General features: G+C 42.5%; 1 protein-coding gene across 10 annotated transcripts in view; it reads left to right on the top strand.

The window, feature by feature from the left end:
- Nucleotides 1–27,770, top strand: part of SPECC1 (sperm antigen with calponin homology and coiled-coil domains 1) — a 338,358-nt gene that overhangs the window by 177,851 nt on the left and 132,737 nt on the right. For 6 of the 10 annotated variants that reach the window (XM_008270674.4, XM_008270675.4, XM_008270676.4 and 3 more), the window contains one exon: nt 23,147–24,729. In XM_008270674.4, the coding sequence (XP_008268896.2) occupies nt 23,147–24,729 (1,583 nt within the window). The remainder of the gene's footprint in view (nt 1–23,146; nt 24,730–27,770) is intronic. The other 4 variants (XM_070061462.1, XM_070061463.1, XM_070061465.1 and 1 more) reach the window with 1 other exon arrangement.

Below are 27,770 nucleotides of genomic sequence, written 5' to 3'. Positions count from 1 at the left end.
TATAAAGGGAAAAATCTAAGAAATAGCCTGCAACTAAAAAGTCTGAACTATTTCAGTAGAAACTGAGATTAGGGATGGGGCATACAAGGCATTCTCTTGTAAAATTCTCTAAAGATCTCTACTGGTGAGAGATTGGGGAGCATAGTTATTTAATTTTGGTAAAGATTTGGTTTAGACTGTCAGGAATGGCAGGTAAACACCGACAGACTAAAAGAATTTAGTATTCTCAAAATAACAGGGATTGAGGATAATAATGAGGAGCAAATTGGTCAGAAAAGAGTAAAGAGAAAGAGTATCAACTTACCAGAAACGAGGAAAGGCAAAAAAAAAAAAAAAAAAAAGAAACGAGTATGTAAACAAAATGAAGTAGAAGCAATAAAACCAGATAAACAGTCCATAATAAATATTCTTAAACTACACTAACCTGTCCAAAAGCAAAGATCAGCAGTGTTAGCATCAAAACCAAATGCAAAAACAAAAGCAATGAATGAGACAGAGTTACTATATACTGATGAAAACCAAAAATCTTCAACTGTCTTTAACATTTAAATAGCAAAATACAAAAAGTGAGTCGAAAGAATTTATTTAAAATCATATTATACTCAGAGGCACTAATTCTGTGTCTTTTTTAATTTGACAAGTCAAGTAAACTAGATTGCCAGCTCCATGCCCGAGGGGCCAGTGTGTAGCGTGAATATGTGAGTTAGGGGCAGAAGACAACGGGGCTGATGGGAGTTGCACAGTGAACTGTATAATGTATGCTTTGCCTGAAGGCAGTAGGATTCATACATTTTAAAGCACTTTGCCGGCCAGACAGAGCAGATCTGTAGTTTATAGGCTGCTAATTTTCAACCTCTGAAACAAACAAATAAAAAATATAAAGATGTCAAACACCCACAAAAGTATGGACCAAGGAATATGCATTCTTCCTCTAGGTCCAGGGAGTATTTAGACAAGTGCATCCTAGACTTTGTCACAGAAAACAATTAAAATATAAAAATTAAGACCTTATAGGCAGTAACTTCTCATCTTAATACACTGAAATTAGAAGTTTAAAGAATGCTGTTTTAAAAAATGCCTTTTAAAAATAGCATCTGCATCAAAAGAAAATCAAAACAGAAATTGTAAACCATTTAGAAACAAACAGAAAGAGGAGAGTATTGTAGGAATATCTGTAGAATAAAACTAAAGTTATATTTTAGGAAAATGTATAATTATAGATGCTTTCATTAGTGTCAGAAAAGAAAAAACCAAAAACTGTATGAGTGAAATATCCAACTTACTAAAAACTAGAAAAAAAGAAATGGATAATGATAAAAGCTAAAGTGAATGATATAGAAAACATCATGTAATAGAGAAGATAAATAAGATCAAACATGAGATTTTTAGAAAGGCAAATAATGGAGATTGTCCCAGATAAAAAGGTATGGAAGAAATGAAAAATTAAATCTGTAACAATGCATTTGAAAAACGGGGTGTAATGAGCAATTTTCCCTCAAAATATTAATTTACAGAATTTTTCCTAGAAAAAATATAGAATCTGAAATACCATCTCTAGTAGTTAACATTGTATTGGTCTTAATGCAATAAGACAGAATTTGTTTTAAATCCTCAAAAAAGAATTTATGATTATCTGTATGATAAATATTAAACAACAATGATTTTGCAGTAACTGGTTAGCATTATAAAGTAAAAAAAAGTCTAGTTCATAATTGCCATACAGTATCTCTGAATAATTTTAACTAGATAATTGTAGGATACAAAGTGAAAAGTATTAAATCTCACTTGAAGTAATGAAGAAACTTCACAGTGTTCTAGAATGAGCAGACTTATTATAAAGTCTTTAATTCTTCCCAAATAGCCTGGATATGAGACTACTTACTTCTCCAGAATTTTTTTTTTTTTTTTTGAGATTTATTTGTTTTGAAAGGCAGAGTTACAGAGAGACAGAGAATCAGAGAGAGAGAGAGAGGGAGGGGGGGAAGGAGAGGGAGAGGGAGTGAGAGAAAGAAATCTTCCATTTGCTGGTACACTCTCCAAATGGCCACAATGGCCAGTATTGAGCCAGACTGAAGCCAGAAGCCAGGAGCTTCTTCTGGGTCTCCCACGTGGATACAGGATCCCAAGTACTTAGCCCATCTGCTGCTGCTTCCCCAAGTTCATTAGCAGGGAGCTGGATCAGAAGTGGAACATCCCAGACTTAAACTAGTGCCTGCTACACCACAGCATCAGCCCCCAGGATTTTTCATCCGAGCAAAGTAAACTCCTTATATTCAAGCCTTACAAAAAGAATCTTTTTAAATGGAATGTTACTTTGAATAACAAAGTAATGTTTAGGAAAGACAGACTGAAATAAATCTCAATCTTTTTAAATTTTAGAGTTTTATAGATGACACTTGACAGAGTTGGTTTGGAGAAATTTAATACAAATTCAGTACTTCTTGGATACGGTCTTATAGATACAGGTGTTACATATTGTTAAACTGAGGCCTGAAAAGATTATATAACAGTAAATAAGTAGTTAGGTTGTAGAAGTCACAAATACATACAGGAAGAATTTGTTTTAGAAAATTGACCTACTGGCTGGCGCCGCGGCTCACTAGGCTAATCCTCCGCCTGCGGCGCCGGCACACCGGGTTCTAGTTCCAGTCGGGGCACCGGAGTCTGTCCTGGTTGCCCCTCTTCCAGGCCAGCTCTCTGCTGTGGCCCGAGAGTGCAGTGGAGGATGGCCCAAGTCCTTGGGCCCTGCACCCCATGGGAGACCAGGATAAGTACCTGGCTCCTGCCTTCGGATCAGCGCGGTGTGCCGGCTGCAGTGAACTGCCATGGCGGCCATTGGAGGGTGAACCAATGGCAAAAGGAAGACCTTTCTCTCTGTCTCTCTCTCTCACTGTCCACTCTGCCTGTCAAAAAAAAAAAAAAAAAAAAAAAAGAAAATTGACCTACTATTACATAAATATATCTTTGTGACTTGGTAAGACATTTTCAGTGACAGCTTTATACCATGACTGGATTCACTCAGTGCCACATCTCACACAGCTCTTGTGTTTCTCTGCAAATCAGAATAGCTAACTTAAAATTTGCTCTAGTAATGATGAAGATAGTGATGTAGAACATACAAGTGATAAGTTTGGGTAAACATTTTCTTGAACTATAAGATCAATATTTCTAAATGAACATATTTTATATAATATTTAAAAGATGCATATACAAATAAATATGTGTTATATATTTATATTATGTAATGACTATAAATAAATACATACTAATATATACATTAGAAGTGGGAATATGACTATTTGCAGCAATAAAAACTTATTTAAGTTGATCAAAAAGCTTGTTTCTTTTTGGTTTGCTCTTATTAAGAAATGAGTATCACTTAATATTCAAAGTCACTCTCTGTGTTAGGATTAAATATGGCTGCAAGTGACAGAACCACCAAAATAAAAGTGGCTTATTTTGGGGCTGGTGCTGTGGCACAGCTTAAGACCTGAGTGCTCCACTTCTGATCTAGCTCCCTAGTAATGGCCTGGGGAAAGCAGCAAATTGGCCCAAATACTTGGGCTCCTGTACCCGCATGGGAGACTTGAAAGAAGCTCCTGGCTCCTGGCTACTTCATCAACAACTTAAGTAAGTTTTTATTGCTGCAAATAGTCATATTCCCACTTTTAATTTATATATTAATATGTATGTATTTATAATCATTACATAATATAAATACAAAAACATTCAAATAAATATTTATCTTTAAAGGTTTATTTCTTATTTATTTTTGAAAGGTGGTGTTACAGAGAGGGAGGGAGAGACAGAAAGATCTTCTATCTGCTGGTTTACTCCCTAAATGGCCGCCATGGCTAGGGCTGAGTCAGGCCAAAGCTAGGAGCCAGGAGCTTCTTCTAGGTTTCCCACGTGGGTGCAGGGGCCTGAGCACTCTGCTTTGCCAGATGCATTAGTAGGGAGCTGGATCGGAAGTGGAGCAGCCAGGCTCAAACCGCTGCCCATGTGGGATACCAGTGTTGCAGGTGGAAGTTTAACCTGCTACGCCACAACGCTGACCCTAAATCTTTACTTTAAAAAAAATTTTAGAAAAGATTTATTTATTTGAAAGGCAGAGTTACAGACAAACACATATACACACTGGTTGGGGAGGGGAAGAGAGAGAAATCTTCCATCTGCTGGTTCACTCCTCAAATGGCTGCAATGGCAGGGGATGGACCAGGCTGAAGCCAGGAAGCAGGAAGTCCATCTGGGTCTCCCACATGGGTACAGGGGCCCAAGAACTTGGGTCATCTTCTGTTGCCCTCCCAGGTGTGTTAGCTGGGAGCTGGATCAGAAGTAGAGCAGCGAGGACTCTAAATGGTACTCATATGGGATGCAGGCATTGCAGACAGTGGCTTAACCCACTGTGCCATGATTCTGGCCCCAAGGACACATTTCTTTGTAGAATTCTGGGGGTGTGGTCCAGGTCTGGCTGGCCTGGTACTCAACCGGATAGAACCCTGGCTCCTGGTGACTTCTAGCTCTACTGTGTGAGGCCTTAACCACATGATCTAAAGTGGTGGCCATTTTCTCCCAGGCAGCAGGTTGAAGGAAAGGGGTAAGGAGAGAGAGCAGAGGTAATTCATGCAGTGCCTATAAAGCAGACCTTCCAGGAAATGCTTCATCCATTGGCCTGGTCACACACCACAGAAGATGCTGAGAATGTCTCTCTGGTACCACATGCGCAATGAAAAGTTGTGTTACTGAGGAAGAAAAAGAGAAGGAATACTGGGGTACAGCTAGCTTCTATCTGCACATACGTACTCCAAGGAAAATATGGTAAAATATCCCTATTTTGGGGCTGGCACTGTGGTGCAGCAGGTTAAAGCCTCCAGCCTGCAGTGCCGGCATCCTCTATGGACTCTGGTTCAAGTCCTGGCTGCTCCCTTCCGATCCAACTCTCTGCTTGTGGCCTGGGACAGCAGTGGAAGATAGGCCAACTCCTTGGACCCTGTACCTCTATGGAAGACCCGGAAGAAGCTCCTGGCTCCTGGCTTTGGATCAGCTCAGCTCTGACCATTGCAGTCATTTGGGGAATGAACCAGTGGAATGGAAGACCTCTCTCTCTCTGGCTCTACGTCTCTCTGTAACTCTCTTTCAAATAAATCAAATAATTATTTTTAAAAATCCCTATTTTAAGTTCATCTATAAACAAATAAAACGAAACACCGAAAGAGGTGGTGTAGAGGCCAATAGGCAGTAGGGCGATAAACAGTTCAAATGATGAAAAAGGAAAAACAAAATATTCAGCATCAGTAGTAATCAGAGAAATGCAAATCAAAAGAAGCATTTTTCATCCTTCAAAAAGAATAATTTCCTCAGGCATTTGGCAGAGCAGTTAAGATACCACTTGAGATGCCTGCATCCCATATCAGAGTGGCTGGTTCAAGGCCTAGCTCTGCTTCCAACTTCAACTTCCTGCTAATATGCACCCTGAGAAGCAGTGGTGATAGTTCAGACAGTTGGGTCCTTACACCCATGTAGGAAACCTGTATTTACCGGCTTCTGGCCTCAGCCTGGTCCAGCCCCAACTATTGAAAAACATTTGGGAAGTGAACCAGTGGATGGAAGATCAATCTGTATCTATCTCTTTCTGCCTTTCAAATAAGTACATTAAAAATTTTTTAATTGCCAGTACTGGTATAAGGGCAGCACACATTGCATATTGCTTCTGAAATGCAGATTTCAGAATCTTTTGAATTTTGAAATATCTGCATAAACTTTACAGCTTGAGCATCCCTAATGGAAAAATCCAAAATCAAAATGCTCCCAAATCAGAAACTCTCTGAAAGAGTTTTTCATATTAGTAATGTTCAACCTGTACTCCCATATGTTGCTGACAGTGTGTGAATGATTTGTGGTCTTTTTTGGAAAGCATTCTGGCAGTAGGTACTAGGATTGAAAATATGTGTTCCTTTTGAGGAATCCAAGAATTCTGTCCTCTAGAAATGAAAGCACTAGAGATCTATATCATACATGTAGGAAAAGTTTGCTAATTGCAGTGCTTTTTGATAGTACATGAAAACTAGAAATAGTCTGAATGCCACTCAGTAGATGTTGGTTGAATAAATTATACATCATTTTTATAAATTTTTTATTATTAATAAGAACAAGTTAGATGTTTTCACTGCCCTAGAAGGCTATAAGTAAGATGTGTTCTACAGCAATAAAATACAATTTAGAAAGGACTGTTTACAGGTTTAAGTTATATGTGTGTGTGCGCTATGATCTCAAGCCAAAAAAGCAAAAACAAAAAAACCCTAGGCATGTTTGTGTGAACATGGAGAGTCTTGGAAGAACACATTCTTTCCAGCCTGTATTAATGATCATCTCAGGCAAGCAAAGGATTTTGTTGATTTTTCTTTTAGAAAGAGTATCTGTTGGGCTTGACACTGTGGCGCAGCAGGTTGAAGCCCTGGTCTGCAGTGCCAGCATCCCATGTGAGCGCAGTTCGAGTCCTGGCTGCTCCACTTCCAATCTAGCTCCCTGCTGATGCTCCTGGGAAAGCAGCAGAGGATGGCCCAAGTCCTTGGGCCCCTGCACCCACATAGAGGACCTGGAGGAAGCTTCTGGCTCCTGGCTTTGGATTGGCTCAGGTCCTGCCATTGCAGCCATTTGGGGAGTGAACCAGCAGATGGAAGACCTCTCTCTCTGTAACTGTGTCTTTCTAATAAATAAAATGAATCTTTTTTTTTAAGAATATGTATTATTTCTATCTTCTGGGGATGGAAGAGTTTAGTGATTAAGGATATGAACTTTGGAGCCCACATTCCATGGGTTTGAATTCCAGCTCAAGTTGTTTATAACCTTGGGTAAATTATCTGACTCAAGTGTACCTCAGTTTCTTCCTTGGTAAAATAGAACCTATTGCCCAGGGTGTTAAATGAGTTAATATACATAAAGTCTTCTCAGAGAGCTGTGGTGTTTTTTTTGTTTTTTTTTTGTTTGTTTGTTTGTTTGTTTGTTTGACAGGCAGAGTGGACAGTGAGAGAGAGAGACAGAGAGAAAGGTCTTCCTTTTGCCATTGGTTCACCCTCCAATGGCTGCCGTAGCCGGCGCGCTACAGCCGGCGCATCGCGCTGATCCAATGGCAGGAGCCAGGTGCTTCTCCTGGTCTCCCATGCGGGTGCAGGGCCCAAACACTTGGGCCATCCTCCACTGCCTTCCCGGGCCACAGCAGAGAGCTGGCCTGGAAGAGGGGCAACCAGGACAGAATCCGGCACCCTGACCGGGACTAGAACCCGGTGTGCCGGCGCCGCAAGGTGGAGGATTAGCCTAGTGAGCCGTGGCACCGGCGAGAGTTGGTTTTAAAATGTAAAGCATTAACAATATAAGTCAAGGTTGAAGAAAGGTCATATTCTTTCTGGAGTAAAATGCTGAGGAATTTTCATCTATTTTAGAGCTTGATTTTGAAAAAACATAGTGAAGCAAGAAAATATTCCTTCATCATGCCTTGCCTCCTTTGCATTAGAATGAATAAATGGAGCTAGCTACTTCAAAAAGTGAAATATCCAGAGTCCAAGTTCACCACTGAGTGGACTTTATGGGTGTCTTTACTGTAGCTTTAGAGCCAGTTTTCAGTAGAATTCACATAGGCTTCTATGTCTAGACATCCTAGTGATGCAAATGTTAGTATTGGAAAAGGGGGTACATGATGAGTGTTTTTTGAGATAAAGATTTATTACATTGGCCTCCCAGGTATGTCAGATTGTATTTTCCCATCCCACATGCTCTTCTACATGACCTTGTCACTTCCTCTGTCAGGGAATCCACATCTTGAATCTGGGCAGGCTGGGATCACCTCTACTGTAGAATAAGGTAAAGGTGACTGTGTCTGCCCAGGCTGGGTTATGAAAAGCTGAGCACATCCCCTTGTTCGCAGGAGCACTAGGCATTCGCTAACAAGTCCCTCTACTCTGAGTCCATTATGCTAGAAAGGCCACTGTATAGTACTCTGACAGACAACCCATTTGAGCTCCACCTGATGCCCCATGAGTGGGCCTGTGGGAGATCGAGCCCAGCCAAACCTTCAAATGACTGCAGCCCAGCCAGCGTTACACTGCAGCCACCTGAGGACATGTAAGTGAGAACAGCCTCGGCATGCTATTCCTGAGTTCTCCACCCACAAAATCATGAGGAAATGAAATGGTCTTGTTAAGCTATGAAGTTGTGGGGAAGCTTGTTATGAAGCAATGGTAACTGGAACTTGAGAGTTCAGCACACGGTGTCACTGAGAGGATGAAGTTCACTCACTCCTGTCGCAAGAGCCTTTCCAGAGCCAGCCCCAGTGGCTTGCTGCATGCAGAAATGCTGGCCAAGTGATGTCCTAGAAGTCTTAAAATTTGGTGTACTGTTTTTTTAAATTTAACATTGCATATTATGTATTATTCACACAAACATGCACAAAATACTTATATAAATTTCATTTTATGTTTTCTATGTCCTCTGCCAGAGTCTGAGGTCTTTTGTTTTCAGATACTACACAGTAGTTCCTCCTCACCTGATTTCACTTTCTGTGGTTTCACTTCTGTGTGATCAGCTGTAATCCAAAAATATTGAATGGCAAGCTCTAGAAATAATTCATAAATTTTAAATTGCACACCATTCTGAGTGTCATGAGGAAATCTCGAACTGTCGTGGTATGTCCTGCCTGGGACATGAATCCCCCTTTTCCGGAGCATGCACTCTGTAGACACTGACCATCCTCCAGTCGCTTAGTAGCTCACTTGGTTATCAGCTCGATGGTTGCAGTGTGACAGTGCTTGTGTACAAATACCCTTAGGTAGCAGCGTAACACTGTGTCATGGTGACTGTGTCATTCACCCCACTTCGTATCATTGTATCACCTCTCATCATCACAAGAAAGGTTAGGAACTCTTGGGTAATTCACCATTTCCCCACTTTCAGTGGATTGGCTCTGAAAGTTTGGCCTCAGTGAGCCAGAGATAGAACAGAGCCAATCAGAATGAAATGCAAGAAGATGTTTGATGGGATTTCCAGGACAGCGTTAACATCTCTCCACATTCGATGGTGTGCTGATCTGAGGCCTGAAGCTGCCGTCATGAAGGCAGGCAGCACATTGACAAAGGTGACCTGTGGAAGAGGGCAGGAGCCGAGGTGGAGAGAAACTGACCCCGAGAACATCTTCCCATCCAGCCAGACCTACAGTTCCATCTGCTCCTAGCCTTCCAGTTGCATGGGCCAGACACTTTTCTGTATTGTTGCAGTTTTGAGTTGGGTTTTCTGTTGCCCCCTAACTCATCAGGACCATATCTGCAGTATTTTTGAGGATCTGAGTACCGTTTCAGAGAGGCCTTGGGACATAGATCATGCAATTAATGGACCCTGGGTCTTACGAGGTCTGAGGGGGGAAGGAGGCAGAATTGGGAATGTGTTGAATGAAGAATAGAAGACCAACGGAAAACAAAGCTGCCCTCAGATACTCAAATGTCATGTGGAAGAAGCAATACATTTGTTCTTTGTGGTTCCAGATTGTGTCAGAACTGGAACTAGTGTGTGATATGGTAATGAAGATAGAATTCAGCTCCATATAAAGAAGAATTGTCCAACTGTTTGAGATGAACAGCAGTGGAAAGGGCTGTCTGATGCTGCATTTTCTTTCCCTGAGAATATTCCATGGTGACTGAAACATGAGAGATCAGTAAATGGCAGCAGAAGTTGGACGCCATTGACTCTACTGAGTAAGGAAGAATGTAGCATTGGGATTTCTCTGTTCCTTCCAGTTCTGAAATGTGATTTTGTACTTCCTTGGCTATCAGATTTACTGCTTCTATGGCCGTGGGGCACATGAAAACCTCCCGTACTCTTAGTGTCCGAACCTGAAAAAATTATGGTAATAATTCTTTTGCCAAGTGATTTTTCTAAGCCTCAAATGAACATATTTGAAAGTGTTACAAAAACCAAAGCTGTATGCAAATGTCAAGTGCTGTTTTCATTTCTTACATAGGAAATTCTGATTTAAAGAATTTGGACAGTTCCTTAAAATCCTTTGTATGTTTTGACCCATGGGTGGTTCATAAAAACAAACCAAAAAGAGAGATGTTAATTTAAATACTTGAAAGTGGAACTTAGCCTGCTCAGTCCATCTAATTCTCTAATTTCTCCCATTGCAAATTCAGACAAATTTCCTATCTTACCATGGTGGAATGTGGACATTTCTTACTGATCTGAGACAGAGCTATAACTGAGCCAGCTGTACAATTCTAGGGAATCAGGAGTTCAGTTGTGGTCTTGACTAAGTCATTCTGGTTTGCAATGAGCCTCACAAACCTAGAAGTTGAGCCTCTCTTGAAAGCGAGGTTGCACATGGAGGGGCAGATCTCTGTTCATTAAAACCCTGTGTCCATCAGTCCCTTCTCAGTGTTTGCTGCCTGGAGACTGCAGCTTTGTTTTCCCACGGTGCTGGGAATTTTCTGTTTGGAGGTGCCAAATTCTCGATTTAGGCAACGAGAATTTTCCCTTGGCCTAAACACTGGGCAGGGAGATTAATGCAGGGAGAATTATGGAACCAAGTATTCCTCTGTCCACTTCACTTTGAATGGAAAGTAGGCATCCTGGCCTGCCCCACACTTTTCAGACGTGTCTTTGGGAGCTGCCGTTCCAGAGCCGTTGGCATTTTGGCCTCTCCTGGAGGTGACTAACTGTGGTCAGCTGTGTGGCTGCCTGCAAGAAGCTGGTCAGATCATACCACTATCTCTTCTCAACACTGCGGCTTTGTGTCCTGCCCTGTCTTGCTTGTAACCCAGCACAGAGCGGTCACTGTGTCCCCTACACTGTGGTCCCTCCAGAGCCCCCTTCTGAGTGTTAGGGGTCTTTTGTTTAGAAATTTCATTATCCTCCTTGATCTGGGGCACTGTTTATAGTGGCTCTGGTACAGGGCAAGGATTTGGAAAAGAGGATATAGATTTACAAGTGTTTTAAATTCTAAGCCTAATTGCTGAATGAGCTAAGTGTGGGCAAAATTAATTCTGCATTCTGAAAAAAAAGGAAAATAGAGATACAAAGCATTTATCGTTTACAAAACAAAACTGTCTCTAACTGTTGAGACGGTTTCCTTTTTAAAAAAACTTCTATTTGCTTTTTTTTTAATTTATTTTTTACGATTTATTTATTTATTTGAGAGGTAGAATTACAGACACTGAGAAGAAGATCTTCCTTCCGCTGGTTCACTCCCCAGATGGCCGCAATGGCAGGAGCTGCACTGATCCGAAGCCAGGAGCTGGGAGCTTCTTCCCAGTCTCCCATGTGGGTGCAGGGACCCAAGGACTTGGGCCATCCTCCACTGCCTTCCCAGGCCACAGCAGAGAGCTGGATTGGAAGAGGAGCAGCTGGGACTAGAACCGGTGTCCATATGGGATGCCAGTGCCGCAGGCGGAGGATTAATCTACTGAGCCACGGCACCAGCCCTTCTATTTGCTTTTAACAAAGGGAGCAAAAGGAACACGTAATTTGGTTCATTTGTGTAAGTATGGGATTCTTTGTGGTTTTTCCCTCCTCTGATTTGCAGATTTGCAGTCTCCTCCAATGTGATATATATGAATCTGTAGAAAACACTCAATTGAGACTACCCAAAGGGCAATCCAGTGTGGAAAAAGTCCTTTTTGGGGAGAGTGTGTGAGATGCCCACATCCCGTAACTGAGTGCTGGGTTCATGTCCCAGCTCCGCTCTCCGTTCCAGCTTTCTGCTAATATGTACCCTTGGAGGCATCAGGTGATGGCTCAAGTACTTGGGTCCCTGTGAGAGACCTGTGAGTTCCTGGCTCCTGGCTTTGGCCTGACCCAGCCCTGGCTGTTGCCAGTCAATGGGAGATCTCTTTCTTTCTCCGCCTTGCCCCCCAAAAAATAAAATAAAATAAATTCCTTTATACCACAGTCAAGGCGGAGCTCCAAGAACTGATAACAGGCTTAGTTCCTTCTGGCAGTGTGTCTGCTTGCTCTTTTGCCTCACTTTTCCTGTTATCTCATTTGTTCTAAGTCCAAAGGATCAGTGCTGTCTATAAAACCAACGTTTTGCTGATTGCCTGCTTTCACACTGTATTTACATTCACATTTTCTTTTTCTTAATTTTTATTATCGAAGTAGTATATGCACAGGTTAAAAAAATGAATGAGGACAAGGAGCTTATTATGAAAAACAAGACCACTGCTGCCCTGTCCTTCCCACGTCTTATCTCTCTTCTCAAAAGTAACTTTCATTATGCTTATATTACCTTTTAATAAAAAAATGCATTTTTATTTTAGAGCAATTTAGGCACAGCAAAACCCAGCAAACAGAACAGAGTCCCCCATACCTCCTGTTCTCAGATGCACATAACCTTTCCCGTTATCAACACTGCTCCAGTCCCCTCCCCCCTCCTTGGCACATTTATTGTAATCAGTGAACCTGCGTTGATGCATCATTAGTCATGGTTGTGCACATTCTGTGGCATATCATGCAAAGTCTTTTCTCTGGCCTAATTCCTCTGTGCTCTGCCTATTTATTCCTTTCCCCTTCAGTCCCTGGCAACCACGGATCTTTCTGCTAATGCCATAGTTTTGCCTTTCCCAAAATATTATATAGTTGGAATTGTATGATAGGTAACCTCTTTAGGTTGTAATATACTTTTAAGATTCTGCCATGTCTTTTCATAACTTCATAGCTTGTTTCTTTTTAGGGCTGAATAATACTCCATTGTCTAGAGGTAACATAGTTTATTTATCCACTCACCTACTAACTGAAGGATACCTTAACTCTTTCCAATTTTTATGAATAAAACTGTAATAAACATCTGTGTGCATGCAGGTTTTCGTGTGGGCATAAGTATTCAACTCATTTGTTTAAAAACCAAGGCACAGAGTTGCTGGATCTTATGGTACAAGTAGGTTGAGTTTTGCCAGAAACCACAAAACTGTCTTCCAAAGTAGCTATACCACTTTTCATTCCAGCCAACAATGAGTGAGAGTTCTTGTGGTTTTCACCAGCAGTTGGTGTTGTCAGTGTTTTAGATTTTAACCATTCTAATAGGTGTGTAGTGATATCTCCTTGTTTTAACTTGCAGTTAGTTCCCTAATGACGTAGATATGGAGCCTCTTTTCATATGCTCATTTTTTATGTGTATTTCTTCATAGGTAAAGTATCTGTTCAGAACTTTTGCTCACTTTTAATTGGCTTGTTAAAGAGTTCTTTATGTATTTTAGGTAATAGTCCTTTCGTCTTTTGCAAATATTTTCTCCCAGTCTGTGGCTTACCATCTTGTTCTCTTGACATCACTATTTTTTTAATTATGAATTTTTTAAAAATTTATCTGAGATGGAGGGAGGGAAGTTTGGGAAGAGGGGATAGGGAAGCACCTCCACTCTCTGGTTCCCTCTCCAAATGCTTGAAATGGTAGGGACTGAGCCAGGGCTGGAACTGGGAGCCAGGAACTCAAACCACGTCTCCCATATGGGTGGCAGGAACTTAACTACTTGAATATCACTGCTGCTTCCCATGGTCTGTGTTGGCAGAAACCTGGAGTCAGGAGTTGGAGCTAGGAATGAAACCCAGGCACTGTTGTAGGCCTTGGGCATCTTGGTAGGCCAAATGCCCAACCCAACATTGCTGTTCTCTTGATCTTTCAAATTTAGATATTTGTTGATTTCTGCTATGATAAATGAGGATTTAACTCATAACTCTGCATTCTCTACCAGTGTCATAATATGACTGTTTTTGGTTCTTTTCTTAGCTGTTGCTTTTATTAATGTATTTCATCTTTATTGTTTTTGTCAACTACATACAGTATCTTTGACTTCCTGTTTGTAAAGTAAGGGTGGATGTTATTGCCCCTGTCTTTTCCATCAGTCCATATGGGATGCTGGCGCTGTAGGCCGGGGCTTTAACAGGCTGCACCACAGTGCCAGCCCCCTCTTTTTTTTTTTTTTTTTAAGACTTTATTTATTTGAAAGGCAGAGTTACATAGAGAGGGGAGAGACAGAGGAGAGATCTTCCATCTGCTGGTTCACTCCCCAAATGGTCACAATGGGCAGTGTTGTACCAGACTAAAGCCAGGAGCCAAGAGCTTCTTCCATGTCTTCCACATGGGTGCAGGGGCCCAGGTACTCCGCTGCTTTTCTCAGGTGCACATTAGCAGAGAGCTGGCTCAGAAGTGGAGCAGCCAGGACTCAAACCAGCTCCCATATGGGATGCCGGCATCACAGGTGACAGCTTTACTCACTACACCACAACATTGGAGCCAATACTTTGTCCTCTTGAACCAATCTAGACTTATTTTCCTTACTTCCTTCACTGGTTTTATCTTGAGAATTTACTGATTTCCTGTAATAGATTCACTGCTTCCTGGATCACTTGTCCTCTCTCTTTGGTGCATCCTAAAATAACTGTCAGGAGAAGGATATTGGTAGTTTAGTTTTCCGAGTCTTTGCATACTTTAAAATGTATTTTCTAGCTGTGATTGATTTATAGTTTGGTGGGGGTACAGAATCCTAGATTGAAAATAATTTTCCCTCTGAACTTTGAAGGCATTCGCTTTGTGTCTTCTAGAAGTCAGTGTTGGAAATGAATTATGGCCAATCTCATTTTCAGTCCACACCCGCTTTCCAAACTGTTAGGCATTTTTTGTGTTCTGAAACTTTTTAAAAGGTGTATATCTATGTGGGATTTTTTTTATCATTCATTTTTGCTTGACATGTTCTTCAACTTTGAGAATTATGAGGAATTGTTCTTTAAAAAAATCTACTTATTTGAAAGTCAGAGCTACTGAGAGAAAGAGACAGAGAGCAAGAGAGAGAGAGAGAGAGATCTTCTATCTGCTGGTTTACTTCCCAAATGGCAGCAACAGCCAGGGCTGTGCCAGACCTAAGCTAGGAGCTTCATCTGGGTCTCTCAACATGAGTGACAGGGACCCAAGAACTTGGGCCATCATCCGCTGCCTTCCTAGGCACATTAGTAGGGAGCTGGATTGGAGTAGAGCAGCCAGGGAACCCATCAGGGCACCCATATGGGATGCCAACATCACAGACAGTGGCTTTACCCATTAGACCGTAATGCCAGCCCCAGAATTCTCTTGTTCTTTGATAACTTCCTCTACTCTATCCAGTGGTCTATATTTCTGGAACTTCTGGTAACTGGTTGTTTGATCTCCTGGATTGACCTGTACACACATGTGTACATCCCATCTCTTTCTTGTTTAATGTATTTGGAGAGGTCTTTGATATGTGCATCCCATCCTTCTGTCAAATCTTTAATTTGGCAAACATTTAAATTTTTGAGCACTTTTTCTTGTGTTATCTTTATTTTTTTTTCACTGCTTCCTGGCCTTTTAAAAATGTATTTATTTATTTACTTATTTTTAGTTTTATTTGAAAGTGGAAGTGGGAGAGAGAATGTGCTTTCATTTGTTGGTTAACTCTCCAAGTGCCTGGAACAGCCAGGGCTGGACCCATGATTTAAATCACGTTACTCTTGATATTTTAAAAGTACTTTTTGTTTTCTGAAAATATTTCTTTTTTGCTACCCCCTTATCTCTTTGAGTATTGTTATGATAGGATTTTTCCCTACTGTTCTAATTTTTTTAACTCAAATTAAAAAAAAAAAATCCATGGAGCAATCATTTGGCTCAGTGGTTAGGTTGCTGCTTGGGACACCCATAGCCCAAATCAGAGTGCCTGGTTCGAGTCCTGCCTATTCTACTTCTGATCCATCTTCCTGCTGATGTTCATCCTGGGGAGGCAGCAGGTAATGGCTCAAGTGCTTGGGTGCCTGCCACCTACATGGGAGGCCTAGATGAAATTCCTGGCTCCAGTCTTTGGCCTGGTCCAGCCCTGGCTGTTGTGGGTATTTGGGGAATGAACTGGCAGATGGAGGATCTCTCTCTCTCTCTCTCTCTGTCTGCCTTTCAAATTAAAAAAAAATTTTTTTAGATGAGTCAAAAAATTTCATATATTTTCAATTGATACTAAAATTTTATATATTTATCATGTACAACTTGATGTTTTGAAATATGTGTACAATGTGGAATGGCTAAATTGAACTATCTAATATATGTATTACTTCACATGTTTATCATTATTTGTGGTGAGAACACTTAAAAACCTAAAGGTTTTTAATATTACATAGTTACTGGGACTGGCACTGTGGCATAGTGTGTAAAACTGCCTCCTGCAGTGCCAGCATCCCATATGGGCACCACTTCCGATCCAGCTCTCTGCTATGGCCTGGGAAAGCAGTGGAGGATGGCCCAAGTCCTTGGGCCCCTGCACCCACATGGGAGACCTAGAGGAAGCTCTTGGCTCCTGGCTTCGGATCAGTGCAGCTCTGGCCCTTGCGGCCATCTGGGGAGTGAGCCAGCAAAGGGAAGATCTCTCTCTCTCTCTCTCTCTCTCTCTCTCTCTCTCTCTCTCTGCTTCTGCCTCTCTGTAACTCTGCCTTTCAAATAAATAAATAAATCTTAAAAAAATACATAGTCGCCGGCGCCGCGGCTCACTAGGCTAATCCTCCGCCTAGCGGCGCCGGCACACCGGGTTCTAGTCCCGGTTGGGGCGCCGGATTCTGTCCCGGTTGCCCCTCTTCCAGGCCAGCTCTCTGCTGTGGCCAGGGAGTGCAGTGGAGGATGGCCCAGGTGCTTGGGCCCTGCACCCCATGGGAGACCAGGAGAAGCACCTGGCTCCTGCCATTGGATCAGCGCGGTGCGCCAGCCGCAGCGCGCCGGCCGCGGCGGCCATTGGAGGGTGAACCAACGGCAAAGGAAGACCTTTCTCTCTGTCTCTCTCTCTCACTGTCCACTCTGCCTGTCAAAAATAATAATAATAATAATAAAAATAAAAAAATACATAGTCATTAACTTAGTCATTGCATTACACAGTAAAAAAGATCTCTTTAACTATTCTCCTGTCTAACTGACATTTTGTGTCCTTTAACCAGCATCTCCTCCATGCCCTACTCCCATCACCATTCTGCTCTCTGCTTCTGAGTTTGACTTTTTTAGATTCCACATACAATTGAGATTGTGCTTGTTTACTTTCAGTACCTGGCGTGTTTCACTTAAAATGTCTTCCAGGTTCATCCATGTGGCAAATGACAAGAATTCTTTCTTTTATGAGTTGAATACTATTACAGTGTGTATGTACCCATTTTCTTCATCCATTCATCTGTTGATAGACACTTAGGTTGACTCCATGTCTTGGCTATTGTGAATAATTGTGCAGTGATCATGGGAGTGCAGTGTCTCCTGAACATACTGATTCCATTTCCTTTGGAAATATATCCAGAAATGTGTCATATGGTAATTCCATATTTAATTTTTTAAGTTTTTGAGGAAGTTCCAACTGCACTGATGTACATTTCTGCCAACAGTATGTAGGGGCTCCCTTTTCTGTGCAGCCCCACCAACACTGACTATGCTTCATCTTTTTATAATGCCCATACTAGTAGCTGTGAGGTGACATCTCATTGTGGTTTTAATTTGGATATTCCTAGTGATTTGTGCATTTTTAAAAAGATTTATTCATTTATTTGAAAGGCAGAGTTTAAGAGAGGCAGAGGCAAAGAGAAAGAGAGAGGTCTTCAATCCGCTGGTTCACTCCCCAGATGGCCGCAACGGCAGGAGCTCTGCCCATCCGAAGCCAGGAACTTCTTCTGGGTCTCTCATGTGGGTGTAGGGCCCCAAGGACTTGGGTCATCCTCTCCTGCTTTCCCAAGCCATAGCAGAGAGCTGGATTGGAAGTGGAGCAGCCAGGACTCGAACCAGTTCCCATAGGGGATGCTGGCACGGTAGACTGGTGCTTTAACTCACTGCAGTATAGCACTGGCCCCTTGTGCATTTTTTAATATACTATTTGGCCATATCTTAGTTCTTTTTCTTTCTTCTTCTTCTTTTTTTTTAAGATGTATTTATTTGAAAAAATTACGAAAGAGAGGGAGAGGCAAGAGAGAGATTTTTTTCATTTGCTGTTTCACTCCCCAAATGGCCGCAATGGCTGAGACTGATCCAGGAGCCTGGAACAACATCTGGGTCTCCCACGTGGGTGGCAGGGCTCAAATAGTTGGGCTGTCCTCTGCTGCTTTCCCAGGCATGTTAGCAGGGAGCTGGATTGGAAGTGGAGCAGCCAGGACTCCAGCCAGTGCACATATGGGATGCCAGCATTACAAGCAGCGGTTTAATCTGCTATGCCACAACACTGGCCCCACCTCATGGTTCTTTTTTTTTTTTTTTTTAAGATTTATTTATTTATTCGAAAGTCAGAATCACATAGAGAGAGGAGAGGCAGAGAGAGAGTGAGGTCTTCCATCCAATGGTTCACTCCCCAATTGGCTGAAACAGCTGGAGCTGCGCCATTCCGAAGCCAGGAGCCAGGAGCTCCTTCCGGGTCTCCCACATGGGTGCAGGGGACCAAAGACTTGGGCCATCTTCTGCTGCTTTCTCAGGCCATAGCAGAGAGCTGGATCGGAAGAGGAGCAGCCGGGTCTCGAACTGGCACCCACATGGGATGCCGGCGCTTCAGGCCAGTGCGTTAACCTGCTGTGCCACAGTGCTGGACCTTAATTTATTGCATAAATGTAAGCATAGAAAGAAGTGAGAAAGTTACTCACAGATCAATCAACTTAATACTCAGTTGTTCTCAATATTTTATGTTCCTTTCTAGCTTGTGTCTCTATGAGTGCATTAGTTTGATGTATTGTGATCAAGTTTGGTATAATATAATTTTTAATTGGCATTTTGAAACATGACATTGAGCATGTTCCTTTTTTTATTGTGTTAGTCTTCATAATTAGAGATGGAACTTGCTTTTACTTCAGTTTCAATCTGACAAGAAGAAATGAGGGGATGGGAGTGGAAAGTGCTGAGTTAGAGCATGGAAAAGCACAGAGGACATGGGGACATCTACTGAGCCAGTCCCTATTGTGTGGGTCCTGTCTTCTAGTTACTCCTGCTGTCACCTTGCTGTGGCATGCTGGGTAAGGTAGCATGGCCAATGTCAAGGCTTCAGAATGCGTTGGTTAGCAATGTGGTGTAAGTAACCATACAGATGCTTAGGTTTGTGTCCCAGCCCTGCTTCCAATTCTATCTTACTGCTACTGCATACTGGGAGGCAGCAGTTGATGATGGCCCAAGTACTTGGTTTCCCTGCCACCCACATAGGAGACTTACACTGAATTCCTGGGTCTTAGCTTTGTCCTGACTCAGCCCTGGCTGTTGCAGGCATGTATAAAGTGAACCAGCAGATGGTATATCTCTCTCTCCACTTCAAAACAAACACAAAACAAAAAAGCTACTACTGGCTTAGATCACACCTATGTAACACTTTAGTGAAAAATAGATAAGATTTGGCAGCAAAAGGAAGGAGTTATACTGTACCTAAACATAATGAGGATTAATCTGCAGTTTTATTTCAGTTCTTTACGTCTTCAAAATCAACAAATAATTGAAAGCTTTTTTAAAATACGGACCCTTGATTTAGTGGTAGTATGAGGAATGGCAGATTCCTCTCTGGTGGTCATTCCCAGCCTTGCGGAGTTACCTATCTGACTAAAGAGAGTTATGGTGAACCTTGCTTTATCTTAGTTTTTATCACAGCCCTTGCCAAGATGACTTAATTGTAGAGAACTGGTATTACTAAAACATATTGTTGCTTGGTGGTTTTAGTCTTCATTTTACAAGAACAATTAAGTAAATCTTTCTTCATTGAGTATTTAGTGTGATGCAAGTATGGCATTTGGAGGCCTAGAAGTAGTGAAAATCTGTTACAGCCTTCCAGGAGCTTAATCTGAAAAACTTAACTAAAACCTAGCACTTTGTGTATATTGCTGTGACTGCTCAGCCTTTATTATACCAAAATTTCAAAATCTCTCCCTTGTGAGATGCTCAGTGATGCTGAGTGATGCAGGGATGCGCATCCTCCTGCACATCATCACTGTGGAGTCAGGATGTCTAGGCATATGCTGGTCCTGGCTCTTCGTCTTGGTCCGAGTTTGTAACTCCTGGGCCACAGCAGGTCCTGAATCTGTCTTAGCAGCAGTGCTGCTGCAAGAGTGTGGTGCATTCCCTACACCTTCTTCCAGTGCAGAGGATAACTGGAGGTTGTGACCGCTGGGATCCTTTGTATTCAGAGACCTCCCAGTAAGTTACAGCCTCAGCCTTGACTCAGTCAGGTGGTCTTTGAGTTTGGAAAATTGGCCCGTAATTTTCACTTATACTATAACCCCTGACGTAGGCTTCAGTTCTACAGCATAAAGGAGACTGATATCCAAGTTTGCCACTCCTAGAATTTTCTTTCTTACATTGTCTGTGATTGTAAATGAAAATAAGAAAAATAATTCCTCACGCTTTGAATTTCCCATTATAAGTACTCTAAATTGTGTGTTATTTCTGTATCATATAGATCCCTTTAACATTTAAAACTATACCACAGATATATATATAGTATGTCCTTATGCCATTTGTTCTTGTTTCTCTTATAAATACAAATGAGTACACTGTTTCCACTTATGTTAAAGGTGATGTTTCAGGGCCAGTGTTGTAGCATAGCTGGTTAAGCCTCTGATTGCCAAGCCAGCATTGAATATGGGCACTGGTTTGCATCCCAGCTGTTCCACTTCTGATCCAGCTCCTTGCTAATGCACCTGGGAAAGCAGTAGAAGATGGCCCAAGTACTTGGGACCCTGCTACCCACTTGGGAGACCTGGATGAAGCTCCTGGTTCCTGGCTTTGGCCTGACTCAGCCTGGGCATTGCAGCCATTTTGGGGATGAACCATTGGATGGAAGATCTCTTTGTCTCTCCCATTTTTAGTTACTCTGCCTTTCAAATAAATGATTTTTTAAAAAAACTAATAAAAAAAGTGATGTTTCATTCAATCAGATCAGTCATTCTGTAGTATTGTTTGTGACTTCTGATTTCCTCGTTAAATTTGTTCTCATTCAAAATGTGTTAATGATTTTTAAAATTCCTATGTTATAACTTATTCATCATTTCTATTTTTTTTAAGGTTTATTTTATTTATTTGAAGGCAGAGTTGCAGAGAGGCAGAGAGAGAGGTCTTCCATTCTCTGTTTCACTACTTCAAATGGCCACAGCAGCTGGATCTGGGCCAATCTGAAGCCAGGAGCCAGGAGCTTCTTCTGGGTCTCCCATGCTGGTGCAGGGGCCCAAGCACTTGGGCCATCTTCTTCTTCTTTTAAAATATTTATTTATTGATTGATTTGAAAGTCAGAGTTTCACAGAGAGAGAAGGAGAGGCAGAGAGAGAGAGGTCTTCCATCCACTGATTCACTCCCTAGTTGGCTGCACTGGCCGAAGCTGCATTGATCTGAAGCCAGGAGCTAGGAGTTTCTTCCAGGTCTCCCACACAGGTCTTGGGCCATCTTCCACTGCTTTCCCAGGCCATAGCAGAGAGCTGAATTGGAAGTAGAGCCTCGGTACTTGAACTGGAGCCCATATGGGATGCCGGCACTGCAGACGATGGCTTTACTGCTATGCCACAGCGCTGGCCCCTTGGGCCATCTTCTACTGCTTTCCCAGGCCATAGCAGAGAGCTGGATTGGAAGTGGAGCAGCTGAGACTTGAACCGGCACCCATGTGGGATTCTGGCACTGCAGATGACAGCTTTACTCGCTGTGCCATAGCATCAGCCCACTAATGATTTTAAAGAAATGTTTGGGAAATGCACAGTGAACTTAAATTTTATAAAAAAGACTGATGTTCAGTTGCCACGCTATCAAGTGTATTAAATCAGTTCAAATATATTGAATTGCAAATTCCAGAAAACTCAACTCTAGATGACTTATATGAAGAAAGCTCCCAACTGTTAGTTTACTCCCTAAGTTTCTGCAAAACCTGGGGCTGGGCTAGGTTAACACTAGGAACCTATAACTCAATCCAGGTCTCCCAGGTGGCAGGGATCCAACTCCTGGAGACATCAACCTGCTGCCTCACTAGGTCTGTACTGGCAGGAAACTGAAAAAGGAAGGGAATCCAGGACTCAAACACAAGCACTCTGATATAGGGATGCAGGCATCCAAAATACAACATAATTGCTGCACCAAATGCCTGCCCCATGAAGAGTGTTGAATGGGTTGTGGAGCTAGAGGACCAGCAATAAACCAGGCTTTAGGATTGATTTGGTTTAGCAACTCAACAATGATGTTAAAATTGAGATTCCTGCTGGTGCCGTGGCTCACTAGGCTAATCCTCCGCCTTGCGGCGCCGGCACACCGGGTTCTAGTCCTGGTCGGGGCACCGGATTCTGTCCCGGTTGCCCCTCTTCCAAGCCAGCTCTCTGCTGTGGCCAGGGAGTGCAGAGGAGGATGGCCCAAGTGCTTGGGCCCTGCATCCCATGGGAGACCAGGATGAGTACCTGGCTCCTGCCATCGGATCAGCGCAGTGTGCCAGGTGCAGCGCGCCGGCCACGGCGGCCATTGGAGGGTGAACCAACGGCAAAGGAAGACCTTTCTCTCTGTCTCTCTCTCTCACTGTCCACTCTGCCTGTCAAAAAAAAAATTGAGATTCCTTTTTTCTGCTGTGCTGTGTCCATTCTTACCCTCCTCCCGTGAGGACAAGGCAGTTGCCGGCCATGTCCACATCACAGGCTTTTTTGCTGTTGTCCAATGATTTTTTTTTGTTTGTTTTGTTTTTTTGACAGGCAGAGTTAGACAGTGAGAGAGGGAGACAGATAGAAAGGTCTTCCTTCCGTTGGTTCACCTCCAAAATGACCGCTACCGCTAGGCTGGTGCGCTGCGCCGATCAGAAGCTGGGAGCCAGGTACTTCCTCCTGGTCTCCCATGTGATGTTTTTAATTGGTTTGCTCTGAAAACCTTTGTATATATCTCTTTGATCTTACCTAGGAGTGTATCCGTGCCTCAGACCAGCAACTATGGCTGGAGTGGGATTATTCTGAGTAGCTCAGGCTTTGAGCCAGCTTCCCCCAAAGTATAGGGCTGTGGGAAGGAGGTGCAGGAACCCCCATCAGAGAGGAGTAACTATCCATAGGAAGAGCTCAACAAAGGGTGACAACCACACTCTCTCCTATGCCAGGTGACTTGAAGTCATTTGGGTATTATTATAAAAGTGCTTGTTTTATTTTGTTTTTTAATATTTTCTTCTTGTTCCATCTTTAGCAGCTGTTACAGCAACCAAACGGACAGGCATTCCAGCTCCAAGGGAACTTTCAGTAACAACTTCAAGAGAGAGGTCTGTGCCACGTGGTCCCTCCAATCCTCGGAAATCGGTGCCCAGTCCTACTTCTTCCAGCACCCCCACTCCTACCAAGCACCTGAGGACCACTTCCACCAAACCCACCAAGCAAGAGAATGAAGGTGGGGAGAAGGCGGTGCTGGAGTCTCAAGTTCGAGAACTTCTGGCGGAAGCCAAAGCCAAAGACAGTGAAATCAACAGGCTGCGAAGTGAACTCAAGAAATGCAAAGAGAAAAGGGCACCGAGCACCGAAGGAGCTGACGCTTCAGACCCAAGTGTTGATGTAACGCTGGTCCCAGCAGGCGACCCAGAACCCCTGATAAGGGCTCTTCAGGAGAAGAACAGGAACTTTCAGAAAGAGCTGGCCTTGCTGGAGGAAGAAAACCGATCCCTAAAGGAGAAACTGACCTACCTTGAGCAGTCTCCAAATTCAGAAGGGGCGGTGAGTCACACTGGTGACAGTAGCTGCCCGACATCCCTAACTCAAGAGTCAAGTTTTGGAAGCCCTACCGGGAATGAGCTGTCGAGTGAAATCGAGGAATATAAAAAAAACTCACATGAAACTGCATTACGGACGTCGGGTTCTTCAAGTAGTGACGTCACCAAAGCTTCTTTGTCGCCAGATGCCTCTGATTTCGAGCACATTCCAGCAGATATCCCCTCCCGCCCTCTGTCCTCCACCAGCAACCCTTTTAAGAGCTCCAAGTGCTCCACCACTGGTAGTTCCCCTAACAACGCTAGCGAGCTGTCCCTGGCTTCCCTCACAGAGAAGATCCAGAAGATGGAAGAAAACCACCACAGCACCGCAGAGGAACTACAGGCTACTCTGCAGGAACTGTCAGACCAGCAACAGATGGTGCAGGAACTGACAGCCGAGAATGAGAAGCTGGTGGATGAGAAGACGATGTTGGAGACGTCCTTTCACCAGCATCGGGAGAGGGCAGAGCAGCTAAGTCAAGAAAACGAGAAGCTGATAAATCTCCTGCAAGAACGAGTGAAGAATGAAGAGCCCAGCGCTCAAGAGGGAAAACTGCTTGAGCTGGAGCAGAAGTGCACAGACATCCTTGAGCAGGGCCGCTTTGAGAGGGAGAAGCTGCTCAGCATACAGCAGCAGCTGACCTGCAGCTTACGCAAGATGGAGGAAGAGAACCTGGGAGCTTTAGAAACAATTAAACGCCTAAAGGAAGAAAATGAAAAGCTGAATGGATTTCTAGAACTGGAGCGGTGTAACAATAGTATGATGACGAAAACTTTGGAAGAATGTCGAGTTACCCTGGAAGGTTTGAAGATGGAGAATGGGTCTTTGAAGTCTCATTTGGAGGGTGAGAAGCAAAAAACTCTAGTGACTAGTACCCTGGGACAGAAGGTGGAGAGCTGTGATATTCAAGAGCTGCTCAAAGTCGCCAGAGCTGAGAAAGATCAACTGGAGCTATCCTGCACCGAGCTCAGACAAGAATTACTGAAGGCCAATGGTGAAGTTCAACGTGTTTCAAGCCTGCTCGCCAAGGTAAGAAGGCGTACCTCTACTGACAGGTGCGCATCCTTACTGACATTTTTCTCCTGGAGAACTCCTAGAGCAGAAAGAATCATTTGTTCCCTCCATTTCCTTCATGAGTCCAGCGTTCTAACTTGCAGACCTGTTAGATTCCAGGCAGAATAGCATTGGAAATACAAAAGTGAAACACCCAAATTTCTGACTGTGGGAAGCTCAAAGCATGGTTGGGATGCAGTGAATCAAATCAGAAAGTATGATGCAGTTATACAGAGTGTCATAGAATCTATCCCCAGATGCTAGTTTAGTGTAGAGAGCTAGGAGGGGGAGTGAGGGCTAGTGCAGGAGGGCTTCCTGGAAGACGTAGCAATATTGAGACTTCAATATTGAGTGAAAGTTAGCCAGGTCTATCATTTAGCATGCTTTTAGCTGCTGGTCACAGATAATTAAAATCACATCTTATTTTTTCCACTAAGTAATAACATAACACTGTTTTCATGCCTCTTCCAGATATATGTGTGTGTCATATATGAGCATCTCACAAGTTAAAAAAAATTAGAATCATCATGTACATGTTACCAATTTTTGTTTTCACATTTAATAGTTTCTGAGCATATTCTTGTAATTAAATGTTCTTTTAAACATTATTTTAAAGGTCAAATAGTATTTTATTATATGCATATTTCTTATTTACTAGTTCCCTGTAGTTAAATATATATGTTGGTACTTCAAATAGTACATGGAAAATGCCTAATATGAGAAAACTGTATACATTTCACAAAATTTTGTATGAAAATAGTCTTTTAATTCAGTTTTCCTGCAGAGTTTTTGAAGTACTTTCATATGTTATAGTGAATGTTTATGTTCTTTCTGGTCTTCTTGATATTGTAAACTTTTTTTTATATATCTCTCTGATTATTTCTTTAGGAAAAATTCCTAGACGTTGACTTAATGAGTCAAAGAGTATAAACATTTGAAAGACTTTCAACACATCCAGCCAGATTGCCCTTCAGAAATATGCCAGTTTATTCTCCCTAGCAGTTCATGAGAGCACTTGTTTCTTAAGTTCTTGCCAGCACTTGATATTAAAATTATGTCATTCAAATCTGTTAATCATTTCCTTAGTTTTTTAAACCTTTTTTTGCTTGGAAAGATCTTCTCCAGCCCACAATCAAATAAATGATCACTCACTTCTTTTTTTTTATTTAAAAAAAAATTTTTTTTTTTGACTGGCAGAGTGGACAGTGAGAGAGAGACAGAGAGAAAAGTCTTCCTTTTCCGTTGGTTCACCCCCACAATGGTCAACTGGGACTAGAACCTGGTGTGCCGGCACACCACAAGTAGAGGATTAGCCTAGTGAACTGTGGCGCTGGCCACTTCTTGTATCTTTTAAAATAACCTTTTGGGGGCTGGCTCTGTGGCTTACTTGGTTAATCCTCCGCCTGCGGCACCAGCATCCCATATGGGCTCCAGGTTCTAGTCCTGGTTGCTCCTTTTCCAGTCCAGCTCTCTGCTGTGGCCCGGGAGGGCAGTGGAGGATGACCCAAGTGCTTGGGCGCCTGCACCTGTGTAAGAGACCAGGTGGAAGTACCTGGCTCCTGGCTTCGGATCGGCGTAGCTCCGGTGTGGCGGCCATTTGGAGGGGGTGAACCAACGGAAGGAAGACCTTTCTCACTGTCTCACTCTATCAGTCAAAAAAAATAAATAAATAATAACTTTTTGGATCAGTCTGGAACCGTGTTCTGTGATGCAAGACTAGTGTTGCTTATGTGGTATCTGCCCACCTTGCAGAGTGGTGCTGAGAAAGGTGCAGAGATGGGAGAAGTGTTCCCGTTCCTCCTGCCGTCAGGCTCCTCTGGGCCTGTGATCTAGGGGTTGCTGAAGGGAGAGGTTAAAAACATCTCTGCTTATTTCAGGGATTGTCACTGTTTCAAGAAGCAAATTATGCTGGGAACTCCTAGCAAAAATTTTCCTCACCTGCTTAAGACCAGGTGTTTTTGTTTTTGTTTTATAAGATTTTATTTATTTGAAAGGAAGAGGTACAGAGAGAGAAGGAGAGACAGAGAGAAAGGTCTCCCATCCGCTGGTTCACTCCACAAATGACCAAAATGGCCAGAACTGGGCTGATCCTAAACTAGAAACCAGGAGCTTCTTCCAGGTCTCCCACATGGGTACATGGTCCCAAGTACTTGGGCCATCTTCCATTGCTTTCCTATGCCATAAACAGAGAGCTGGATTGAAAGAGGAACAGCTGGGACACGAACTGGCGCCCCTATGGGACGCCGGTGCTGCAGGCAGAAACTTAACCTATTCCACAGCACTGGCCCCTTATAAGATCAGTTTTAAGGTCACCTGGTTGCACAATGATTCTGTATTTGGCTGTCATACAATCTTGGTGGTGGGTTGTATTAGGACGGTCTTGTTTTGTTTTTTAAACCATTGTGTGTGTTCTAAATCCACAGATATTTTATAGAAAGTGTGAAAGCAATTTTATTAGAGGTCAGTAGATAGGCATTTATTTAATTAGTTGTTAATTAAAGCTTTAAATTTAGTATCTTGTCTAATAAGATCACTCTTTTGCTTTAAGATTACTCATTGCTCTTTTGCAAGTTAATCTCCCAGGTGGACCTTCTTGAAGTCTTCCTCACTTGCTCATCTGTGTCTTTGGTGTTTTGCTTGGCATCATATTAAATAGATAAGTCAGTGAGAAAGAATTTAGCATCTTAAAAAAGTAAACTTATTTTTTCCAAACATAAATTTATATACTCATCACAAAAGACTTAGAAAATATAGAAAAGTATAAAAAATAAAATGAAGGTGACTTTTAATCTCACTACTTGGAGAAAAAACTGCCAATACTTTGCTGTGTGTCCTTTAGAACTTTGGGTACAACTTTATATCGACACAATTACAATTTTTTAAAAAATTATTTATTTATTTATTTGAAAGGTAGAGTTTACAGAGAGAGAAAGGGAGAGACAGAAGGGGAGAGAGAGAGAGAAAGAGAAAGAGATCTTCCATCCATTGATTCACTCTCCAAATGGCTGCAACAGCTG

Source organism: Oryctolagus cuniculus, chromosome 17 (assembly GCF_964237555.1).
Source record: "Oryctolagus cuniculus chromosome 17, mOryCun1.1, whole genome shotgun sequence".
Classification (NCBI taxonomy): Eukaryota; Metazoa; Chordata; class Mammalia; order Lagomorpha; family Leporidae; genus Oryctolagus; species Oryctolagus cuniculus.
The sequence above is the reverse complement of the archived record's forward strand: the minus strand, read 5'-3'. Positions and strand labels throughout refer to the sequence as shown.